Source organism: Cervus elaphus, chromosome 1 (genome assembly GCF_910594005.1).
Source record: "Cervus elaphus chromosome 1, mCerEla1.1, whole genome shotgun sequence".
Classification (NCBI taxonomy): Eukaryota; Metazoa; Chordata; class Mammalia; order Artiodactyla; family Cervidae; genus Cervus; species Cervus elaphus.
In genome coordinates, this window is record NC_057815.1 from 76,969,412 (window position 1) to 76,993,007 (window position 23,596).

The following is a 23,596-nucleotide window of genomic DNA, read 5'->3' on the forward strand; positions in this document are numbered from 1 at the left end:
CTGAAATCCCTCCTAAATGGTATCTTATCTCTGTGAGCAGGAGTCAACAGAGAAAGGACAAGGAAATTTCTTGAACAGAGGTGAGACTGGGTTTTACTGCCACCAGGGGGAGAGAGCACATAAAAAAGGGCAATCCTGGCACCAGTTTCTAAATTTTAGAAGCCCATGTCTAACCTACTCAACTGGGGTCCCCAGGGTCGCAGTTTCTCGGCAAGTGTTTTTTGAAATAACCACATATATGTATTCTTCTAAGCATTTTGAAGGAACTACGTGTCGGAGCTTTCTCCAATAAGCTAACTCCCACATAAAACCTATTCTGATTTAATAATCTGTTCACACGGGCACCCTCCTTCTGAAAAGACATTTATTATGTGTGCCAAAGGTTTAAAATGATTGCTAAATCCCCAAGCTTCGGGAGTAAAACGGGGGCGCAAGAATCTGGCAACTAAATTATTGGTCTCAGACCACTCACCTGAGATACCTCAGCACTGGGTCCCTGGATTTCCTGTTCTCAACTTCCCCTCAACAGCCCCCCTTCCCTTCTTTCCTAGCTCTGTCCCTAACCCACTTGACCCAGGGTTATTTTGGAGGCGGCACCGATTTCCTTGGCAGCCAGCCCCAAGGCCAGCCAGCTGCCCTCCTGACTGTGAACTCTAGACATTGCTTTCCCGGGCCAGAAAAAGATTGGTTCTTTACAGGAAGGGATGCGTGAAAAATTCGAGGCATTTATCACCATGACAGAATTTTAAGCACTTATGTTCCAGACCCAACAACTAAAATACATGAATTAGCTCGTGTAATCGTCATAAAAATATTCCGTGAAGCGGGTACTGACATTGCCCCCGCGCCACAGGTGAGGGCAGTTAAGCAACAGAGCTAACCCACGGGGGGTGCGCCTTTCCCCGAAGCTGGCCTGAGCCTGGGCGCGTCCGCCTGCTTGCGCGTGGGCTGTGCAGACGGCGGCGGCAGGCTGGTTGCATGGGGCCGGCGCGGACTCGCAGGGCTCAGCACACCGAAACGCTTCCCACCTGGCTGCCTCCAGGGCGGGGCCCCACCTTGCCCTCGCTCGCGGGGCCGCAGGTTACCGTGGGCCGCGGCCGGCACGTGATCGGCGGCGAGCGGAGCGCGACGGGGGCGGGGCCTGGCGGGAGCCCCGCCCCATCCTGGGCCAGTTAACTGGCTGCTCCAACGCGGGCGCCCACTTCGCGGTGCGGTTGTCTGAGGCGGTCGTGTCCCGGCGGCTGCGGCCATGGCGACAGTGCGGGAGAAGGCGGCGGCGCTGAACCTGTCGGCTTTCCAGAGTCCGGCACAGAGGCCTCCCGGTAGGTGCCAAGGACCCGGTCCGGAAACGGTGGGGGCTAAGAGGCGGGCGGGGGGACGCAGGCTGCGGTTCTCGCCCGGGCGGCGACCCCCCGGGATACAGCCAGGTCTGCAGCGGCCTCCGCGAGCCCCCGCACTGCTGTGGCTCTTTGGACCCGCGTCCGCGCGGGTGGGCTGACGCGCCGGAGCCTGCTGTCCTCGCAGCCAGCTTTCTCCTAAGTTCCTCAGACTTGAACTTCGCCGCGCGCGAGTCTGTGCGCCAGCTGCCTGCTGGGCATTCTCAGTAGGTCTCCAAACGGGCTCCGCATCGTTACTGGTGACTGTCTGAGCCACACACCGTGTCTCCACGGTGTAGCCAGGGGCCGAATGCCTCTCTTGCCCGCTTTGTTCCCCAGACTTCCTGGGAGGGCTGTGAGAAGTTTCTGTTAGTATAAGTTTAAGTTCTACCGACAGGAACTTGGCATAAGAGGCATTTATTAGTTACGCTTTCCGGAGGAGCAGTATTAAAATGAACAGAAGTTTTTGATTTTCAGTGGTTGCTTGAGATTAGGGGAGACAGTGAATTTTGCCAGCTTAATCATGTCTTAGGGGGCAGGTTACTTAGGATGTTAGTAAGCTACATGTTGGTTTCTTTAAGTGTCCAAACAATTGAACGGAATCGGATGATCAGTTAAAATTACCGATATGTTAAAATTCCGATTCTAGCATACCCTACATCTCAGTAGATAGAGTTAAGGCGTCCGGATAACACTTGGCTTTCTTGTTTTCCTTTTAGAAAAGTTACACTCCGCCCCCGCCCCTTTCTGTAGCTACTATGTGGGATGCGTATAGGATAAGCATAAGTTCCCTTATTATTAAGTCTTTCATTTGTGAAAAAGCAAACCATTGAACTTGTGCGTCCTCCCTCAAGGTGACAGTGGTCAGTGGATCGACGTGGGTAAAATTGGATACATCTTAGTGGCCCTGATTTTGTGTTTTACTTAAAATTAGAAATGCTCCTTTTAATTTTCAAAATGCTAATGATAAATTGTGATAGACAACCACTTCTCATTTGTACTTTTCTAAGAACTATCTTAATATTGATCTTACTCTCCAATTGAAAGGATTCAAATACCCATATGATGGGTACATTCAGAATTTCTCACGTTTACAGTGTGAAGAGAATGGGAATACTTCATTGTTTAAGAGTATAGCATCAAACAATATTGGCAACAGTCTTGAGAAATCTTTAGGCTTACTTTCTGAGTGAAATTCCCAAATTTTACATGATTAAAAGCCTTGTCTTCTCTAACAGCCAAAATAACAATTCTGAGCTTTGGTCATTAGTGAACAGGTTCTTATGATAAGGGAATATGTATTCAAAATTAAATAGATGACTCTCAGAGGAAAGAGTTGAAATGTTGGTTATCGAATTTGAACCCAAGGAAAGAACCACTGTCTCCTGCACACCAGGTGCAGTGGGCCGAGAAGGGCCCGCTGCCTTTTCTCATCTGTTTTGCTTGCTGCAGTTGGAACCCTACCTGTTATCCTATGTTAATCCCCCTCCCACTCTTCAGGAGCCTTGTCAGTCCTTGTGAGTGCCGTAATGGGAGCCTGTGGTTCTTGGTTCCTTGCCATTCTCTTTCTGTATGCTCTGGCAAGCAGCTTTGTATGTTTCTCTACCTATTAATAATTCTTCCATAGTTTAAAGGGGCTGTAACAACCAGGGACCTGATTTATGTAGAAGAAATAAAGTCTGTATGCTAACTTTTAGTAAGTCTTTTGAAGACATTTGTTTTTTAATATAGACAAGAAAGTGGTATGTTATCCTGTTATCCCTTTCTAACTGTAACCTAATTCTTTGAATTCACCTGGTATCACTTTTCCAGGGAGCTCAAGTACTTCCCATATGCTGTTTCATTAATCTGTATGAATTAAAGCAAGGGCCAGTGCCTACTTTTGTTGCTAGTTCTCTAAACATATTTTAAAATTGTTCTTTATTTATTTTACATAGCTTACCTGCAGCCTTCTTTTCAGAGGCAGTGTCAGTCTTCAATGTGACATCTCTAATGCTGTGTAAGAGGAAGACAAACTTTGGGCTAACCAAAAGCAATATACAGTAAAAGTGTTGATATTGGTATTGGTGCATAGGAAGTTTTCCCCACTCAGTCGCAGCTGCCTAGTTTAACACCTAAAGCCCAGCTCGCTACATTTATCTATTTTCATGAGATTTTGGTTAATGTCCAACAAACGTCATTCTTTTCCTTTGTCTTAGTTCTGTGAGTTATATTTTAAAAGCTCTTTTGAAAAATAAAAGTAATTCTTAAATACAATTCTCCCAATCCTAAGTGATTTTGGATTTTATGTACTTATCTTCTGATGCAGAGTTAAATCTTCTGGTATGAGTCACATTTGTCTTCTCATCTGCTGGTGATCTTTGATTGACTGCTGTTCAGAGCTTGACATCATCACCCAGGTGGTAGGAATGGGTAAAGGGTAAATGAAGGTGGAGACTGTGTCCCCTTAGTTCAGAGAAAGGAAGAGGAAGAAAGAGATCCTCCTTATTTTTCACTTTTTAAATGAATTTACAAATTTTTAGAATAGATCTAGATTTACAAAAAGTCATGAAGTTGGTGCATGGAGTTCCCATATACCCTTCACTCAGATTCCCTTATTATTGACATCTTACATTAGGGCTTCCCTGGTAGCGCAATGGTAAAGAATCCGCCTGCCAGACAGGTAGATGAAAGTTCAGTCCCTGGGTCAGCAAGATCGCCTGGAGGAGGAAATGGCAACCTACTCCAGCTATTCTTGCCTGGAGAATCCCATGGACAGAGGAGGCTGACGGGCTACAGTCCATGGGGTCGCAAAGAGTGGGACATGACTGAACACGAGCACGCTGACTACTAACACACTGTTTTGTTAGTACAGTACATTTGTCACAGTTAGTGAACTGGTATTGATATCCATACTTTTACTCAGCTTTTCTTAGTTTTTGCTGAATATCCTTTTTCTGTTCCAGGGTCCCATCCAGGATATTATGATACTTTACTGTAAATCCACATCTCCTTTGGCTTTTCTAGACTGAGACAGTCTCTTCTTTCATTTCTATGCATCTGTTAATTGCTGGATATGTGCCAGCCACTTTACATATGTCTCAGATGACCCTCACAATAACTGAGAGAAGTGGAATTAGCTATGTTTTGCGCCAGAAAAGTTAGGCGGCTTGCCCACGATTGCATTATTAGTAATGATGGAGCCAAGAATAGAACCCAGTTCTCTGGGTCTCTAAAACCCAAGCTGTTGTCTTTCTCTATTCACAGAACCCAGCATTAGGCCTGCTGCATTAATGCAACTTTCCATGTCTAAACAGTATTCACTTAACCCAGGGTTTCTGAGCTTCAGCGTTGTTGACATTTTCTTTGTTGTTGTGGAGGCTGGCCTGTCACTGTATGATGTTAAGCTGTGTCCCTGGCCCCTCTACCCACTAAACATCAGTAGCACCTCCCCCTCCTCGGCATATAGAGCCAAAAATGGCTCCAGACACTGCCAAATGTCTGGGGCAGGAGGTAAAATCACCCACTAGGAACCGCTGTGTTAACCCTTCTTTAAAATATTTTAATAGTTGGCAATAATCTGCAACTAACAAGTATTGAATAATTTGAACCTTTGTGAAATATAAGGAAATTTGAAAGAAATGGGCTTCCCTAGTGGCTCAGGAGATGCGGGTTCCATCCCTGGGTCAGGAAGATTCCCTGGAGAAGCAAATGGCAACCCACTCCAGTAATCCTGCCTGAGAGATCCAATGGACAGAGGAAGGGTCTTGAAAGAGCTAGACATGACTCAGTGACTAAACGACAACAACAAGGCACTAGCTCACTGTTTCTTCAAGTTTTTGTGCAAAATATGCCGAACATAAGCTGTCTGAATTCTTTTGTGTGTGTGTTGGGGGAGAGGGGGCAGTTTAATGCTCAAAAATGAAAATAAAATTGTTACATACTAATTTTGAAGTAACATGTTTTAGTAACATTGTGTGTATATTTACCTTACATTGGGGTCAAGTATTCGGATCCAGTTTTATAATATCTGTTGATCTTCTAAGGAGTTAATCTATTTGAAATGATTACAGAATTGTTTTCACCCTTATATTGGTTCTCATAGCAGGGCCGTAGTTAAAACTGACTATACAGATCATGGCTGATACTCATTACTTGCTTGTGACGTATGAGTAAATGTAATTTCTTGACCTGTCTGCCTTATAACTTGATTTTTAGGGAATTATTACTATAATAGCTTGATTATTTAGCATGCATTTTTAAAAAGTAAAGATGATTATTAGTGTTATTACAAATACATGTCAGTTCAATATTAGAAGTTTAACTTTTTGTGGCTGGTAAACTTTTTTGGGTAGATTTCAAATACATGAAAAGGATCGATCTTTGCCTTTGAAAAATAGCTCTTGTTTTCAAGCAGATAATGATGAACCTGCTTGAAAACTGAATGTTAACTAGCCTAGACTTATGTAATGCTGAAGAGCATGTGTAGTATGTTCTAGACCTAGTTTCAAACAATTTCTGAGCCTCTTGATAGCTTCTCAAAGCTTTTTATCTGACAGATCAAATTTGTTCCTGTGCTTCGCTTCTTATATTTTGTTTGATTTAAGTGTCCATATCTAAATGGAGAGTGATCTGTTTTAGTCTCTAAAATCCTCTAAATCAGCTTAGACCTGAAACCTACCATAAAAATAGTGTTTCACTCTTGTATCAGTAAATGAAGGAACCACATTATAAAAGTTACGTCTCTTATTCAGAGTTGTCGCAGCTGTTCTCTATAGACTTTGATCATTAGGTTATGATGTCTTTACAACATGCTTAACCAAATGGTAAACGAAGAAGCATCATTGTAGATAGTGGTGAATTTTAAAAAATTGTCCAGCTCATATGCAAGTGAAGTCTAAGGATAAGCTGAAACTTAAATTCTGCTGGCTAGACTTAAAAGCATTCATTTTATACTTCTGGTCCCTTGACTCCTGTTTAGAAGTCTCAGTAATTCTTCTTACTGGGCCATGGTCAGTGATCCCAGTGTTCATTTCAGCTCTTGGATGATGATCAATTCGAAGTTTCAAACCAGTATGTGGGGGATTTGTGTTCAACTAGTGAAGTCAGCATTAGAAAAACAGGTTATCCTAGTGTGGGTTTTGGCACATTAACTCCTCAAGTCCAGGGTATATTATGTTTTAAAGTATCTGTATGAACATGAGCTAGTTTGGGTCTGTGGGTGGTGATGCTTGAGGGGAAATATCCCAGGATGCAATGGTTGCAAATTAATGGTCAGTGAGAACAGAAAGGACCCGAAAGGGCTGAGTTGTGTTATGCCTGGAGGACTCTAGAAGCGCTGTGTGGCTCACAGGTGCCTACTGCCCTGCTCTGACCTGCTCTTTAATCTTTTATACTGTGTTATCCAACCTGCAAGACTTCCTGATTTCCCATATTTAAACAGCAAGTTAATATGGGGAAATATATTCTGTATATCCTAATTCCCCTGTGAAGATTAGCCATTTTCACGCCATTGAGGCTCTCACCCCCATCAGTTGTCTTATTGATCTCAAATTAATAAGTGAGTCAGCTTTATCCCTTAGGATTTGTATGCTTCCTTATAGCTTAACTGTTGTTATATATGTTTCATCTTTAATATTATTACTAGCCCAGAAGTCTTTTTTGTTGGTACTTAATAGGCCGTCTGAGCTCTGCAAGTTTAAACCTTGCTTATTTTCCTTTCCTGTGTACTGTGGATAGTATATCATAGAATTTATGATACCTATCTTTATTTTAGGATTAATGACTACTAAGTGTTTCTAAATAGCTTGGTTAAGGATTTACAAATCTTAAAGTTGTTTTTTGTTTATTTTATCTCATAGGCTCACTTAAAAGTCTTTCAGTTAATCCAAGTCTTCAGTGAAAGTTTAATGCTAAAACTATCTGGTGACTTACTTTTAATATATTTATATTTACATATTAGGAAATGCTAATATATATTTAGTAGCATAAAACTGAAGATAAGTTTAAATCACTGAGCCTCAATTTCTTAAAAATAAGATTATTAATAACTATTTCAGAGAAGTTTATTAGGATTAAATGAGAGAAGGCAGAGCTTGTTATATTGTAAGTCCTCAGATGTTAGCTAGTGTTAATATATTGAAGATTTGAAAAAAGACTAACAAGCAAATATTAAGTTCATTTAAATCTCAGCTATAGTCTCTGGTATTTTAGGAAGTTAAGAATTAGTGAAAAGGTGAAAGTGAAGTCACTCAGTTGTGTCCGACTCTTTGTGACCCCATGGACTGTAGCCTTCCAGGCTCCTCTGTCCATGGGTTTTTCCAGGCAAGAACACTGGAGTGGGTTGCCATTTCCTTCTCCAGGAGATCTTTCCAACCCAGGGATTGAATCCAGGTCTCCCACATTGTAGGCAGACGCTTTACCCTCATAGCCACCAGGGAAGTTAAGAATATTAAGTGCTAATCCTCCTTTTATGTAGTCATAGTGACTGAAAACAGTACAGCCACTACTAGTTCTGGATACCAGGGAAATGACCTGGACGCATTTTGAGATTCCATCCAGTGTGTGATTCTGGCTCTACTCAGTAGATACTAATGGTAGTGCATGCGTGCATGTTAAGTCACTTGAGTCATCTCCAACTCTTTGCAACCCTATGGGCTGTAGCCCGTCAGGCTCCTCTGTCCATGGGGATTCTCTAAGCAAGAATACTGGAGTGGGTTGCAATGCTCTCCTCCAGGGGATCTTCCCCACCCAGGAATTGAACTCACGTCTCTTACGTCTCCTGCATTGGCAGGTGGGTTCTTTACCACTAGCACCACCTGGGAAGCCCAACTAACTGCAGTACCAGTAGTAAATTTAGTTTCAACTTGATTTACTTAGTCGAATCTCCCTAATTCACCTCTTAAAACTACTCACATATTTGGGAAAGTGGCATCAGTTACTTCCTTCTTTGTTTAGTAATGCATTATGAAGTATCTGGAATTTTAAAATATTTTGATAATTAAAAACAATCTTGCTGATAATTTAAACTAATATCATAATAATGGGTAGACAGTAAAATTGAGAGTGAAAAAGTGAAAGGTGCTCAGTTGTGTCCCACTCTTTGCAACCCCATGGACTATATAGTCCATGGAGTTCTCCAAGTCAGAATACTGGAGTGGATAGCATTTCCCTCTCCAGGGAATCTTCCCAACCCAGGGATCGAACCAGGGTCTCCCGCGTTGCAGGCAGATTCTTTACCAGCTGAACCACCAGGGAAGCCCATAGTAAAATTATGCATATACTTTTGGTATTAAAAATAATACAAACAAATAGTTAAGGGTTTTTTGTGTTTGTTATCTCTTAGTAATTTTTATGGTCAGTCAGTCAGTTCAGTCACTCAGTCATGTCTGACTCTTTGTAACCCCATGGACTGCAGCATGCCAGACCTCCCTGTCCATCACCAACTCCTGGAGTTTACTCAGACTCATGTTCATTGAATCAGTTGCCATCCAACCATCTCATCCTCTGTTGTCCCCTTCTCCTCCCGCCTTCAATCTTTCCTAGCATCAGCGTTTTTTCAAATGAGTCAGCTCTTTGCATCAGGTGGCCAAAGTATTGGAGCTTCAGCTTCAACATCAGTCCTTCCAATGAATATTCAGGACTGATTTCCTTTAGGATGGACTGGTTGGATCTCCTTGCAGTCCAAGGGACTCTCAATAGTCTTCTCCAACACCACAGTTCAAAAGCATCAATTCTCCGGCGCTCAGCTTTCCTTATAGTCCACCTCTCACATCCATACATGATTACTGGAAAAACGATAGCCTTAACTAGACGGACCTTTGTTGGCAAAGTAACATCTTTGCTTTTTAATATGTTGTCTAGGTTGGTCATAACTTTTCTTCCAAGGAGTAAGTGTCTTTTAATTTCATGGCACAGTCACCATCTTCAGTAATTTTGGAGCCCCCAAAAATGAAGTCTGCCACTGTTTCTCCCATCTATTTGCCATGAAGTGAGGGGACCAGACGCCATGATCTTTGTTTCCTGAACGTTGAGCTTTAAGCCAACTTTTTCACTCTTCTTTTACTTTCATCAAGAGGCTCTTTGATGAAACAGAATGAAACATGAACAGTATGAAAAGGCAAAAAGATAGGACACTGAAAGATGAATTACCCAGGTTGGTAGGTGCCCAATATGCTACTGGAGATCAGTGGAGAAGTAACTCCAGAAAGAATGAAGAGACAGAGCCAAAGCAAAAACAACACCCAGTTGTGGATGTGACTGGTGATGGCAGCAAGGTCTGATGCTGTAAGGAGCTATATTGCATAGGAACCTGGAATGTTAGATCCATGAATCAAGGCAAATTGGAAGTGGTCAAACAGGAAACGGCAAGAATGAACATTGACATTTTAGGAATTAGCGAATTAAAATGGACTGAAATGGGTGAATTTAACTCAGATGACAATTAATATCTACTACTGTGGGCAAGAATCCCTTAGAAGTAATGGAGTAGCCATCATAGTCAACAAAAGAGTCTGAAATGCAGTACTTGGATGCAATCTCAAAAATGATAGAATGATCTCTGTTCATTTCCAAGGCAAACCATTCAATATCATGGTAATCCAAGTCTGTGCCCCGACCAGTAATGCTGAAGAAGCTGAAGTTGAATAGTTCTGTGAAGATCTACAAGACCTTCTAGAACTAACACCCAAAAAAGATGTCCTTTTCATTACAGGGGACTGGAATGCAAAAGTAGGAAGTCAAGAAACACCTGGGGTAACAGGCAACTTTGGCTGTTGCAGTACAGAATGAAGCAGGGCAAAGGTTAATAGAGTTTTGCCAAGAGAACCCACTGGTCATAGCAAACACCCTCTTCCAACAACACAAGAGAAGACTCTACACATGGACATCACCAGATGGTCAACACTAAAATTAGATTGATTATATTCTTTGCAGGCAAAGATGGAAAAGGTCTATACAGTCAGCAAAAACAAGACCAGAACTGACTGTGGCTCAGATCATGAACTCCTTATTGCCAAATTCAGACTTAAATTGAATAAAGTAGGGAAAACCACTAGACCATTCAGGTATGACCTAAATCAAATCCCTTAATATTATACAGTAGAAGCGAGAAATAGATTTTAGAGACTCAGTCTGATAGAGTGCTTGATAAACTATGGACAGAGGTTTGTGATATTGTACAGGAGACAGGGATCACAACCATCCCCAAGAAAAAGAAACGCAAAAAGGCAAAATGGTTGTCTGAGGAGGCCTTACAAATAGCTGTGAAAAGAAGAGAAGCAAAAAAAAAAAAAAAAAGGAGAAAAGGAAAAATATATCCATTTGAATGCAGATTTCCAAAGAATAGCAAGGAGAAATAAGAAAGCCTTCCTCAGTGATCAATACAAAGAAATAGAAGAAAACAGTAGAATTGGAAAGACTAGAGATCTCTTCAAGAAAATTAGAGATACCAGGGGAACATTTCATGCAAAGATGGGCTCGATAAAGGACAGAAATGGTATGGACCTAACAGAAGCAGAAGATATTAAGAAGAGGTAGTAAGAATGTACAGAAGAACTGTACAAAAAAGATCTTCACGACCCAGATAATCATGATGATGTGATCACTCACCTAGAGCCAGATATCCTGGAATGTGAAGTCAAGTGGGCTTTAGGAAGCATCACTATGAACAAAGCTAGTGGAGGTGATGGAATTCCAGTTGAGCTATTTCAAATCCTGAAAGATGATGCTATGAAAGTGCTGCACTCAATATGCCAGCAAATTTGGAAAACTCAGCAGTGGCCATAGGACTGGAAAAGGTCAGTTTTCATTCCCATCCCAAAGAAAGGCAATGCCAAAGAATGCTCAAACTACTGCACAATTGCATTCATCTCACACGCTAGTAAAGTAATGCTCAAAATTCTCCAAGCCAGGCTTCAGCAATATGTGAACCGTGAACTTCCAGATTTTCAAGCTGGTTTTATTTATTTATTTTTTTCAAGCTGGTTTTTAAAAAAGGCAGAGGAACCAGAGATCAAATTGCCAACATCCACTGGATCATCGAAAAAGCAAGAGAGTTCCAGAAAAACAGCTATTTCTGCATTATTGACTATGCCAAAGCCTTTGATTGTGTGGATCACAATAAACTGTGGAAAATTCTGAAAGAAATGGGAATACCAGACCACCTGACCTGCCTCTTGAGAAATCTGTATGCAGGTCAGGAAGCAGCAGTTAGAACTGGACATGGAACAACAGACTGGTTCCAAATAGGAAAAGGAGTACATCAAGTCTGTATTTTTATGGTAGATACAAAATTATACTATAAATGAATACACTATGGTTCACTGCAGTCCCTATATTTATTTCAACACAAAAGATGAATTTCCAATGACCCACTTAAAATTTATGACTTGTGCATTGAGTTGAGGTTTTTTCCCCAGCCATACCACAAAGCTTATGGGATTTTAGTTTCCTAGTCAGGGATCGAAACCAGGCCCCCCACAGTGGAAGCATGGAGTCCCAACCCCTCGACTGCCAAGGGAATTCCCAGGTGGAGTTTTAATGTGCCTCAGAAACTTATCTTTGCTTTCAATCTTACACATTCTATTTGAAAAAGGAAGGAAGGTTGTTTCAAGTAAGAGTTTCTTTAATTATAATTACCTTTATTCTTTACTGTTGTACTGTTGCATATTGTTTTTCTTGTTTAGACTGCCTTAAGGGAAAAAGTTGGCTTAAAGCTCAACATTCAGAAAACTAAGATCATGGCATCTGGTCCCATCACTTCATGGGAAATAGATGGGGAAACAGTGGAAACAGTGTCAGACTTCATTTTTTTGGGCTCCAAAATCACTGCAGATGGTGATTGCAGCCATGAAATTAAAAGATGCTTACTCCTTGGAAGGAAAGTTATGACCAACCTAGACAGCATATTAAAAAGCAGAGACATTACTTTGCCAACAAAGGTCCGTCTAGTCAAGGCTATGGTTTTTCCTGTGGTCATATATGGATGTGAGAGTTGGACCGTGAAGAAAGCTGAGCACTGAAGAATTGATGCTTTTGAACTGTGGTGTTGGAGAAGACTCATGAGAGTCCCTTGGACTGCAAGGAGATCCAACCAGTCCATCCTGAAGGAGATCAGTCCTGGGTGTTCATTGGAAGGACTGATGCTGAAGCTCCAATACTTTGGCTACCTCATGCAAAGAGTTGACTCACTGGAAAAGACCCTGATGGTAGGAGGGTTTGGGGGCAGGAGGAGACGGGGACGACAGAGGATGAGATGGCTGGATGGCATCACCGACTTGATGGGCATGAGTTTGAGTAAGCTCCGGGAGCTGGTGATGGACATGGAGGCCTGGCGTGCTGTGATTCATGGAGTCGCAAAGAGTCAGACATGACTGAGCGACTGAAATGAACTGAACTGAACTGAACTAAGGGAATAAGGCTTCCCTGGTAGCTCAGACAGTTAAGAGTCTACCTGTAATGCAGGAGACCTGAGTTTGATCCCTGGGTTGGGAGGATTCCCTGGAGGAGGGCATGGCAACCCAGTCCAGTATTCTTGCCTGGAGAATCCCATGGACAGAGAGCCTTGTGGGCTATGGTCCATGGGGTTGCAAAGAGTCAGACATGACTGAAGCGACTTAGCATGCTCGCACAAGGGAAATAATCAGCTTTCAATTTCTTTGCCAAATATCTTGAAAATAAAGGAAGTTGTATACTTAACAAAAACGAGGGCTTAAAAACTAGAACACTGAATATTCAGAGGGTCATTCAAATAACACATGAAAAGGTATACTGTGTTTTCATAAAAAGAAAGAGCAAGCCAGCTTGCCAGCAAGCTGGTTATTAGCTAGATTTAATCCCATTAGCTTGCTAAAACTTAAGGTCCATTTTCTTTTCATTATTTCTCTTTTTCTTCTTTGTAGCAGTGTCAAATATCAATTTATTAAAGTAAGGGAAAATATAAATCTTTAAAAGCATGTTTTCTTTCTTTTCTATTTGGTTAAAACCTAACTTTATTTCTGTGCTTCTCCTATCCTGCAGTAGTCTCTAAGCTCCTGTTGAGCAGGAACCAAACTGTTAATTTACAAAGCACTTAATTCATGAGCATGCATAATAAGAAGCTTTTAATAATCAGTTTATTCCAACAAGCATTATGTGTGAATGTATATCTATAACTACACATGTGTCTGTCTAGCTATCTATCTGACTAATAAATGCTTTGAAATCATATAGACCCTGAACCAAATCCTAGCACCACCATTACAATATAATGTTCAGAAGTTGTACTTATCCTCTGTGAATCTATTTTCCATTTCTCAAATACGACGATGTCTGCTTCATAGAGTTGCTAAGATTAGATCATTTGTGTAAGGCATTTAATAGAGTTCCTTAATTGGTAACTGCCCCAAGGTCCTATTGGATTTGCACTGCTCACCCCTGTTTTCACTGTTCTCCGATCTCACCTCTGTTGTTCTTTTCCTCGGTCACCTGAGTAGGTTGTGGTGGCCTCTGTCCTGTTCTCATAGCAGAGCACCACCCTCCTCCTCAAGGCCTTTGCTCTTTCTGTTTTCTCGGCTTTCCGCTCAGATAACTGCACAGCTTGCCCCCTGATTTTACTCAGGCTTCTGCTAAGGGATCACCTTGTCAGAGAGGTCTTTCCTGACCTCCCATCTAAAATAGCATTCTCTCTCTTACCTGGCTTTACTTACCTTCTTGGCACTGATCTAACATACACGTGTTGTCTATATCTTCCCACAAAATGTGTTTAAGTCCTTAAGAACAGGGACTTTATTTTGCCCGTTCTTGTATCCTAACACATAGAACAGTGTTTAGCGTATAGTAGGCACTAAATTTTTAATTAATTGCTACTAATAATTTCATATTTTAATAACAGGCTGCCCTCATAATTGTTCCTTATTAATAACTTTGGAGATTGCTACTTTTTACTTAAGGCTTGCTTAGACCTTGTTACAAATGAGCGAGGTGAGTCTCTGATTTTTCCTATTTCAGGTTTCAGTGTAGCCCAGAAGCCATTTGGAGCTACATATGTTTGGAGCAGCATTATAAACACTCTTCAAACACAGGTGGAGGTGAAAAAACGAAGGCATCATTTAAAAAGACACAATGACTGCTTTGTTGGTTCAGAAGCTGTGGATGTCATTTTTTCTCACCTAATGCAGAATAAATATTTTGGCGATGTAGATATTCCTCGGGCCAAAGTGGTAAGAGTTTGTCAGGCACTTATGGACTACAAAGTATTTGAAGCAGTTCCAACCAAAGTCTTCGGAAAAGACAAAAAACCCACATTTGAAGATAGTAGTTGCAGCCTTTATAGATTCACGACGATACCCAACCAAGACAGTCAATTAGGGAAAGAAAACAAACTATGTTCACCTTCCAGGTGAGTATATATTAGATTTTCATTTAATATTGGCAGGAAGAGGCACCTTGTTAGCACAATCAGTCTCAGGATATTGGCAGGGGGGATGTTTACAGGATTTTGTCTACTTTTTAGTGAGATGCTGACTATCTTTTAGTAAATTAGGCTAAAATCTGGGTCTGCGGGTAAATTTTATAAAGTAGAGTGAACTTTTATTTGATATCTCCTAGAATTCTTATTTGTTCATATATTTAGCAGAAATCATCAACAAATTTTGATTTTCCTGCTTCAAGTTACAATGGTAGTATAAAGAATATTAGAGAGTTTATACGCAAAGTGGAATGAGAACAGGAGAGGTGAAGACAAAACAGGTGGGTTGTCACTAGAATCCAGAAAATAGCAGATGTGAAATATGAAAGGAGCCAGAATGCAGAAAATTTCATAGGACATTTTAGGGAGTTTGCATGTGATCACACAGATGTCAGGGAGGCCATAGAAAGACTCAAAGTATGATGAGATTGACCTTCAGAAAGGTCATCCTGGCAGCTATATGGACAGCCTAATGGGGAGAGCTAGGTAGGAATCTATTGCAATACTGTGATCTACAGATGAGGAGGAAGTAGGCAGCAGTGGTGGAGAAGGAGGAACCATTTAAAGGAAGACAATTGTAGAACCCAGTGACGGAAATGGATATAGGTCATAAGTGCATAGTTAACATAGTTATTTGTCATAAAATAAAACTTTTGCCTTTTATTCCCCTCAGCTAGATGGTGAGGAGGTGACCGTGTAATTGAAGCTCTTAAAGTTCAGATCTGACCCAAAGTCAGGCATACAGTGTATTGACTTTGAAATGTTTTTTAATTCTATGTGTAAAACATGATAAAACTTACTTCTCTGTATTCGAAGGAAGTAGGAGGACAGGTAGGGTATGGTACTTTCCAAATGTAGATCCCCATGCTTTATCTGAAACCTTTGGAACAGATGCTTATAGAAATTTGGAACTTTGGAGATTTTAGAAAGCTAATAATATACATATATCATTTACTAGATGACACTCCTAGACACAGAAGACATGGGTTCAATGTCTGGGTCAGGAAGATCCCCTGGAGTAGGAAGTGGCAACCCACTCCAGTATTCTTGCCTGGAGAATTCCATGGACAAAAAAGCCTGGCAGACTACAGTCCATGGGCTCGCTCAGACAGCTGAGCATGCGTGCAGATAACACTCCTAGGGGGATCTGGGACAGCATCTGGTAATCAAACACATTAATATTTCTGCAGTGGAAACATTCATATTAACTGGGATAGATATAAAGGCTATGATAATCTCAGAACAGGTTTTGTCACTGTATGAATTCTGAATAGACAACTTTGAATTTTTCAAAGCTTTTTGGGTTTCAGAATTATGAATAGGGGATTGTAGATCCGTATTTGATGAGCACTGTCTACCAGAGAAGGCCCTGGAAATAGGGATCACTAATAAAAACAATGAGCATAATTAAGTTTGACTATGTCTGATTGTGTTTTAAAATTGGAGACACAATTTTAGTCATTGAATCACTTTAAGTGCTCAAAGGAGAATTTATTTAGAGTGTATATCCAGGCTTGAGAAAGAAGGTGGCATGTCTTATATTTTATTCTCCTCTTAGAATTTGCATTTGTTATGCTTTTGCTCTGAAATACATAAACTGTCTAGAAACTCTTAGCTCTCAAATGCAAAAATATTTCTGTGGGCTTACTAATAAAAATTTATGAAATTCATTTTAGGTATGCAGATGCATTATTTAAGTCCTCTGATATGAGATCCGCAAGTTTAGAGGATCTGTGGGAAAACCTGAGTTTAAAGCCTGCCAACTCTCCTCATGTAAATATCTCTGCAACCTTGTCTCCACACGGTAAGCTAAAGATGATACAGGAAGGAATAGAAGACTAACTTCAAATAAAGTTATTTAAATTTTTTCAGTCTTAACCTTTATTAGAATTTAGATATTCAGAGCACAAAGAAAGAGCACACTGTGTATTAAAGCTGTTTATATTAAGTTTTAACAGAGGTCTATTATCTTTAACAAATAGATCAGTGTTGCAATTCTGAACACTGACTTTTGTCCTATCAGCTGGCAGAGGTTCAAATCTGAAATGTTTTGCATGTAGATTTTTTAAAAATTTTATTTAAAATCTGCTCTCAGCTCTAGCTTTCCCTAAGATTTTATTAGAGTCACTAAAAATTTTTAAATTACATTAAAACATTAACAGGATTCTTATGTTCTTCTTTGTCTATGGCTGTGGAATGTGGTTTTAATGACAGATTTCCACCTTCCCTCCCCCATCCCAGTTGTGGAAACCCTGAGTGGAATAATCTGCAGCCAATAGTTTCAGACGAGTTTTCAGACTGAATGAATCATTCTTTCTTCCACGGTCCTTATTAACATGTTATATGACTTGATCTCTTATCAAGCCATATTGCTTTTTACAGTACAAGAATGAAAAGAATTCCTGTTGTCCAAAGTCTATTCTCCTACACTTTAAAACAAATCTTGAATTGTTGTTCCTTTGTTATAAGAAACCACTTCATAAAACTGACTCTCTCTTTTGTTTTCTTTTTCCACAAATTTATTAACTTAGACCTGCATAGGCAGATACTGTGGTGAGCCTGTAGTAACTATTAATTGTTAACTTTTCCCCTTGTCATTTTCCCTGTGTAGTTATTAATGAAGTATGGCAAGAAGAAACAATAGGGCGACTGCTCCAGCTTATAGACCTTCCTCTCCTTGACTCCCTCCTCAAACGGCAAGAGATGATACCTAAAGTTACTCAACCTAAGAGGCAGCCTGACTTGGTCAACAACAGGAACTATCTGGATCGAGGGATTCTCAAGGCTTACAGTGATTCTCAGTATGTGGAAATACCTGTAATAATTTGAGTGTATTTGTAGGAAGATAATTAGTTTTAAGATAATCTTTTGAATTCTTCTGTCCATACAATCAGATATGCTTTGTCAGTTGATATTATCATTGTTGGGAAAAATGAAGAACAAAATTACTTTGGTCAAAATTGATGAGATTTAAATGTCATTATTTTTCATATTCATTTTTTTCAACATATATCTTACTTGCATATCAAGTGAAGAAAATGATTATGCTCCACCTTCTTTGTTAAAATATAGGTCTGTCTAGTCTCTTAGAGCTGTCTGGTCTTACATTTCTAGTACTTCACCAGTTCTACATTCTAATGAACTATTAATATAATTGAATGTCAAAAGGTAGCTTAAAACCTTATGTGAAAAAAATAATCCCAACATAAGAATTTAAATTCCATTAATACAATTTAAATTAATAGGTGAAGGTATTTTATAATTACCTTAAATTTTGAGTGCAGAATCAGAAATTGACCTTAAAGATCATCTGTCTGCATCTTAAGATGAAGCTGATGACCACAGGTCACAGGAGGTGACCTGACCTGGGTGGTGGCAGACTTAGTTGTCCTGAGTCCACAGCAGTGGAGGATATGATTTTTTTTAAACTATTTGTTGTTGTTGTTCAGTTGATAAGTTGTGTCTGACTCTTTGCGACCCTGTAGACTGCAGCATGCCAGGCTCCCCTGTCTTTCACTGTCTCCTGGCGTTTGCTCAGATTCATGTCCATTGAGTCGGTGATGCTATTTAACCATCTCATCCTCTGCTGCCCTCTTCTCCTTTTGCCTTCCATCTCTCCCAGCTTCAGGGTTTTTTCCAGTGAGTCAGCTCTTCACATCAGGTGGCCAAAATATTGGCGCTTCAGCATCAGTCCTTGCAATGAATATTCAGGACTGATTTCCTTTAGGATGGACTGGTTGGATCTCCTTGCAGTCCAGGGGACCCTCAAGAGTCTTCTCCAGCACCACAGTTCAAAAGTATCAGTTTGGTGCTCAGCCTTCTCAAGTTCTCACATACATACATGACTGCTGGAAAAACCATAGCTTTGACTATACGGACCTTTTATTGGCCAAGTGCTGTCTCTGCTTTTTAATACACTGTCTAGATTTGTCATAGCTTTTCTTCCAAGAACCAAGCATCTTTTAATTTCATGGCTGTAGTCACTGTCTGCAGTGATTTTGAAGCCCAAGAAAATAAAATCTGTCACTGTTTTCAATTTTTTCCCCATCTATTTGCTACGAAGTGATGGGACTGGATGCCATGATCTTAGTTTTTTAAATGTTGAGTTTCAAGCCAGGTTTTTCACTCTCCTCTTTCACCCTCATTAAGAGGCTCTTTAGTTCCTCTTCCCTTTCTTCCATTAGAGTGCTAGCATCTGCCTATCTGAGGTTGCTGATATTTCTCCCAGCAGTCTTGATTCCAGCTTGTGATTCATCTAGGCCAGCATTTTGCATGATGTACTCTGCATGTAAGTTAAATAAGTAGGGTGACAATACACCACCTTGTCATACTCCTTTCCCAATTTTGAATTAGTCAGTTGTTCCATGTTCAGTTCTGTTGCTTCTTGACGCACATGCAGTTTTCCCAGGAGACAGGTAAGGTGGTCTGGTACTCCCATCTCTTTTAGAATTTCCCACAGTTTGTTGTGATCCACACAGTCAAAGGCTTTAGCATAGTCAATGAAGCAGATGTTTTTCTGCAATTCCCTAGCTTTCTCCAGGATCCACTGAATGTTGGCAATTTGATCTTTGGTTCCTCTGCCTTTTCTAAACCCAGATTGGAAGTTCTTGGTTCATGTACTGCTGCAGCCTGTATTAACAAGTTGAATATTAAAAGTTAGTTATTCTGTTTCTTAAAATGTAGCAATTTTCTTAAGTTACCCGACTGGGATTTTATTAGAAATGGCTAATTAACATTTAATTATTTTGAAACCCTAACTTGCCTTCCTCTCCTCTCTTCTAGCCAGAGTTAGAGATGTTAGGTCATACCCAGAGCTTTGAAGTAAGCCACACTATATCAGAAAAATGCTGGTTTAGGAATCAGATCTGGGATCTAGTCCTGCCTGGGACTCTGAGCTAGTAACTTAGAGTTTCTGGACCTCCATAGTAAATTTAAGGAGTAGAATTTGAATTCTGATGTCCTTCTCAGGCTTGTATTATAGTGGATAGCTTCTGTTTTTGCTTTAAAAAAGAGTGAAGGCATACTAAAATCAACTTTTTATCTGTGATACATGACCAGCTATAGAATTATACATATCTATTATACAAGCTGTAAAGAATTATACATATCCTTGGCTTCCCAGGTGGCTCAGTGGTAAAGAATCCTCCTGCCAGGCAGGAGACATGGGTTTCATTCCCGGGTCGGGAAGATCCCCTGGAGCAGGAAATGGCAACCCATTCCAGTATTCTTGCCTGGAAAATCCCATGAAACCCTGGTGGGCTACAGTCCATGGGGTCACAAACAGTCAAACATGGCTTACAGCAAATAGCAGCAGGAAAGGTGTATAGAGATTCATCTTAGTAGGAAACTTGAAACAGCTAGTAAATCAGGTATGGGTTTATTGGTTATCCTTTGCTTTTTAAAATAATTCTTTTCTCTCATAGGGAAGATGAGTGGCTCTCTTCAGCAATTGACTGCTTGGAATACCTTCCTGACCACATGGTGGTAGACATAAGCAGAAACTTTCCTGAGCAACCAGATAGAATAGACTTAGTGAAAGAACTTCTGTTTGATGCCATTAGCAAATATTACAGTAGTAGGGAACCTCTGTTAAATCACTTATCTGATGTTCATAATGGAATTGCAGAACTCCTAGGTAAGTAAGATGTTACTGAATACTAGAATTTCTCTTTGGAGGGAACAGAATAAAGTCTCTTGTCCCAAAATTAACCAAAATGGTCTACTTCAAGCTGGGAGTGGATCTAGACTAATTCATGGAAAGTATTTTTCCAAAACTTGCAGGGTTCATTTGGAAAGCAGCTTTACTGAGCTCTGAAGTCATGCAGGGACTTCTGGTTGCTACAGGTGAATGCTGCTCTCATTCACTGGAAACTTAATAAGCATAGAGTAGCAGGTCTCTTTTTCAGCAAGTGTTACCAGCACTCACCATTCTCCATTCATCCTCTTCACAATGGCAGACACTCTGCTTTGTCCCTATACCAGTGAGGCAGACTGTTCCACGTGGTTTGTTGAAAACAAATTGCAGATTTCAAAGAATCCTATTTTTTTCAGAGTTGGCTATATCAGTACTGTATACATAGTATACCCTTGAAATGTTGTGAATTATTGGAAAATGTGGGCTGAGAATTTATTTACAAAGCCACATTAGATTTAACATCCTAAGATTTGTGAATGACAAGGACTTAGGACTTGCCAATTTGAGTATAGGCTTTCTTGATGGTATTGGTCATTCATTGTAATTCCTAGTCTCTTTGTTTTGCTGTTGAACATAATTTTGGATAAGTTTACTGATTAGCTTAAGTTTTAGCTTGACTTTTGTTCCCTTTGATATAGTTGTGTCTGGTCAAAATTAAAGCACTTTTTTCCTTTTGGCAAAAGTGAATGGGAAGACTGAAATAGCGTTAGAAGCTACTCAGCTCTTTCTAAAGCTTTTGGATTCCCAAAATAGAGAAGAATTTAGAAGACTGTTGTATTTCATGGCTGTTGCAGCACATCCTTCTGAATTTAAATTACAGCAAGAAGTAAGTCTTTTGTCTAAATGTTAATTGTATTCAGTATCTGTAATACTTACAGGACATATTATTCCGTTATCAGCATCAAGCATGCGGAAATGGATAGTAGCCATTAATATTTAACATTGATTTTTATATTACATTTATTCTTATAAATAAATTCTATTGGGTATATGTTCTTTTACAGAGTGACAACCGAATGGTTGTGAAAAGAATATTCTCAAAAGCTATTGTTCACAATAAAAATTTATCCAAAGGCAAAACTGATCTTCTGGTACTCTTTTTAATGGATCATCAAAAAGATGTTTTTAAGGTAAAACTCTGAAAGTAAAGTTGAGCTTATGTAATAGATCACTAAATTAAAATGTGTAATGTTCCATGTGCCGCTGCCTTCTTTTTTTTTTTTTTAAAGATTCCTGGAACTCTACATAAAATTGTCAGTGTTAAGCTCATGGACATTCAGAAGGGAAGAGATCCAAACAGAGACACAGGTAATCTGAGAAATACTCCTTCCATGTCTCACGAGGATAAGTAGTTGCATTTTAGTTTCAGCTAGATCCTAACCCATCTTCTCAGAGCTATTCAGACTTAGCAGAGAGCCTTTTTATGTCAGAAAAGCAACCTGACAGGGTTAGAAAGTCAGCAGTGCTTAGCACCTTTACATGCATTTTATAAAGTGGGGGGAAAAAAAAAAATATATATATATATATAAGTGTAAAAGTGGTTTTTTTCTTGTTAAATCTGAGGACTAGATTCATTAACTGAACTTTTTACTTTTAAACTTTAAGGATACATTTATTGCCAGAGAATTGATCAAAGTGATTATTCTGACCGTACAAGGAAGACAACCAAGGATGAGCTATTGAATTTACTAAAAAATATTGATGAGGATTCAAAGCTTTCCACCAAAGAGAAGAAAAAATTGTTAGGTCAATTCTATAAGTGTCACCCAGATGTCTTTATTGAGTACTTTGGGGACTGAGTTTCCAGTGTCTGTATATAACTTGTGTATTTTAAGAATAAATTATGTATCCTAAAGATTCAATCATATTGTAATATTAGATGTTCCTCTAAGTATGAAACTGTTTGTAATAAAACATTTTTTGTATAACCTTTCGTGAAACTGAGTATTAGATGGTGTATTGATGTTAAGTATTGGCCTCTCTCAGGAGAGCTGATTTATAATTTTTGTGCACAATACTTTATAGAACATCCTAGGAATTTAAATGATGGGACATTGTGGTGTTTATAAAAAAAAGTATTAAACAGTAAAAAGTCTGTTACAAGTTAATAGGAGTGTGGTTTGTACCTTGAAAGGTATATTTCTTGAAGATACAAGATAGAAATTTAGGCTATGCTAAAGTGAATTTGTCAGTTACCATAAATTGTAGACAAGTCAGAAATTGAACTGTCCCAATGCTTTTGACAACTTCAGCATCTTTTAAAGCTTATTGTGGATAATTTCAAACATACATAAATATGGGGAGAATAGAATAATGAGCCCTTCGTGTATTCATCATCCAGTTTCAGCAGTTGTCACCTCATGGCCAGTCTTGTTTAATCTATTCTGGGCTCCCACCTCAGCATATTTCATACATCCTATCACTTCATCTATAAAATTTCAGGAAAAAAAAAAACCCACCAAAATTTCAGTATGTATGACTAGAAGATAAGGACATTAAAAACATAACCCCAGTATCATTATTACACACACACACAAAGTCACAATTCCTTAATATCTTCAAAAATGCAGTTAGTGTTCACATTTTCTGATCTGTAATGACTGTGACATTCAAGTAGGGATCCAAACAGAGTTCATACATTGCAGTTGGTTAATGTGCTTCTTAAATCTTATAGGTTTTTCTCTTTGTCTCTCCTCCCTTCTTCTTTTCTCTGTTATTCAGTAAACCTGGTTGGCTGTTCTTGAGTTGCCCACAATCTGGATTTAGCTGATTGCAAGCCTGTGCTCTCCTGTATCATATTCCTCTGTGTCCTTCATTCCTTGTAAATTAGTCATTAGAACTAATGTCTCAACAACTTTTTATTCAAGTTAATGATTATTTTGGAACAACTGCACTGTCACAGTATACTTGGTAAATAGGCATGCAATAAAATACTTGTAATTTATATAATACAATTTTAAATTATGCATTTTTACAATAATAAAACCAAAAGATTAAAATGAGACTGAATTTTAAATTCAGACTTTTAATGAGGGGTAGGAGAACTAAAATGATGTACCAATATGCTAGCATGTCAATCTTTTGTTTTCAAAGATATAA

General features: G+C 39.6%; 1 protein-coding gene across 1 annotated transcript; it reads left to right on the top strand.

The window, feature by feature from the left end:
• The first annotated feature begins 1,168 nt into the window (after positions 1-1,168).
• Positions 1,169-22,425, top strand: DEPDC7 (DEP domain containing 7). The gene is made up of 9 exons (XM_043908854.1): positions 1,169-1,322; positions 14,343-14,733; positions 16,479-16,606; positions 17,414-17,603; positions 20,226-20,437; positions 21,181-21,323; positions 21,502-21,627; positions 21,727-21,805; positions 22,103-22,425. The coding sequence occupies exons 1-9, from the start codon at positions 1,250-1,252 to the stop codon at positions 22,294-22,296; spliced, it is 1,536 nt and encodes a 511-aa protein (XP_043764789.1). The 5' UTR covers positions 1,169-1,249; the 3' UTR covers positions 22,297-22,425.
• Positions 22,426-23,596: the final 1,171 nt, after the last annotated feature.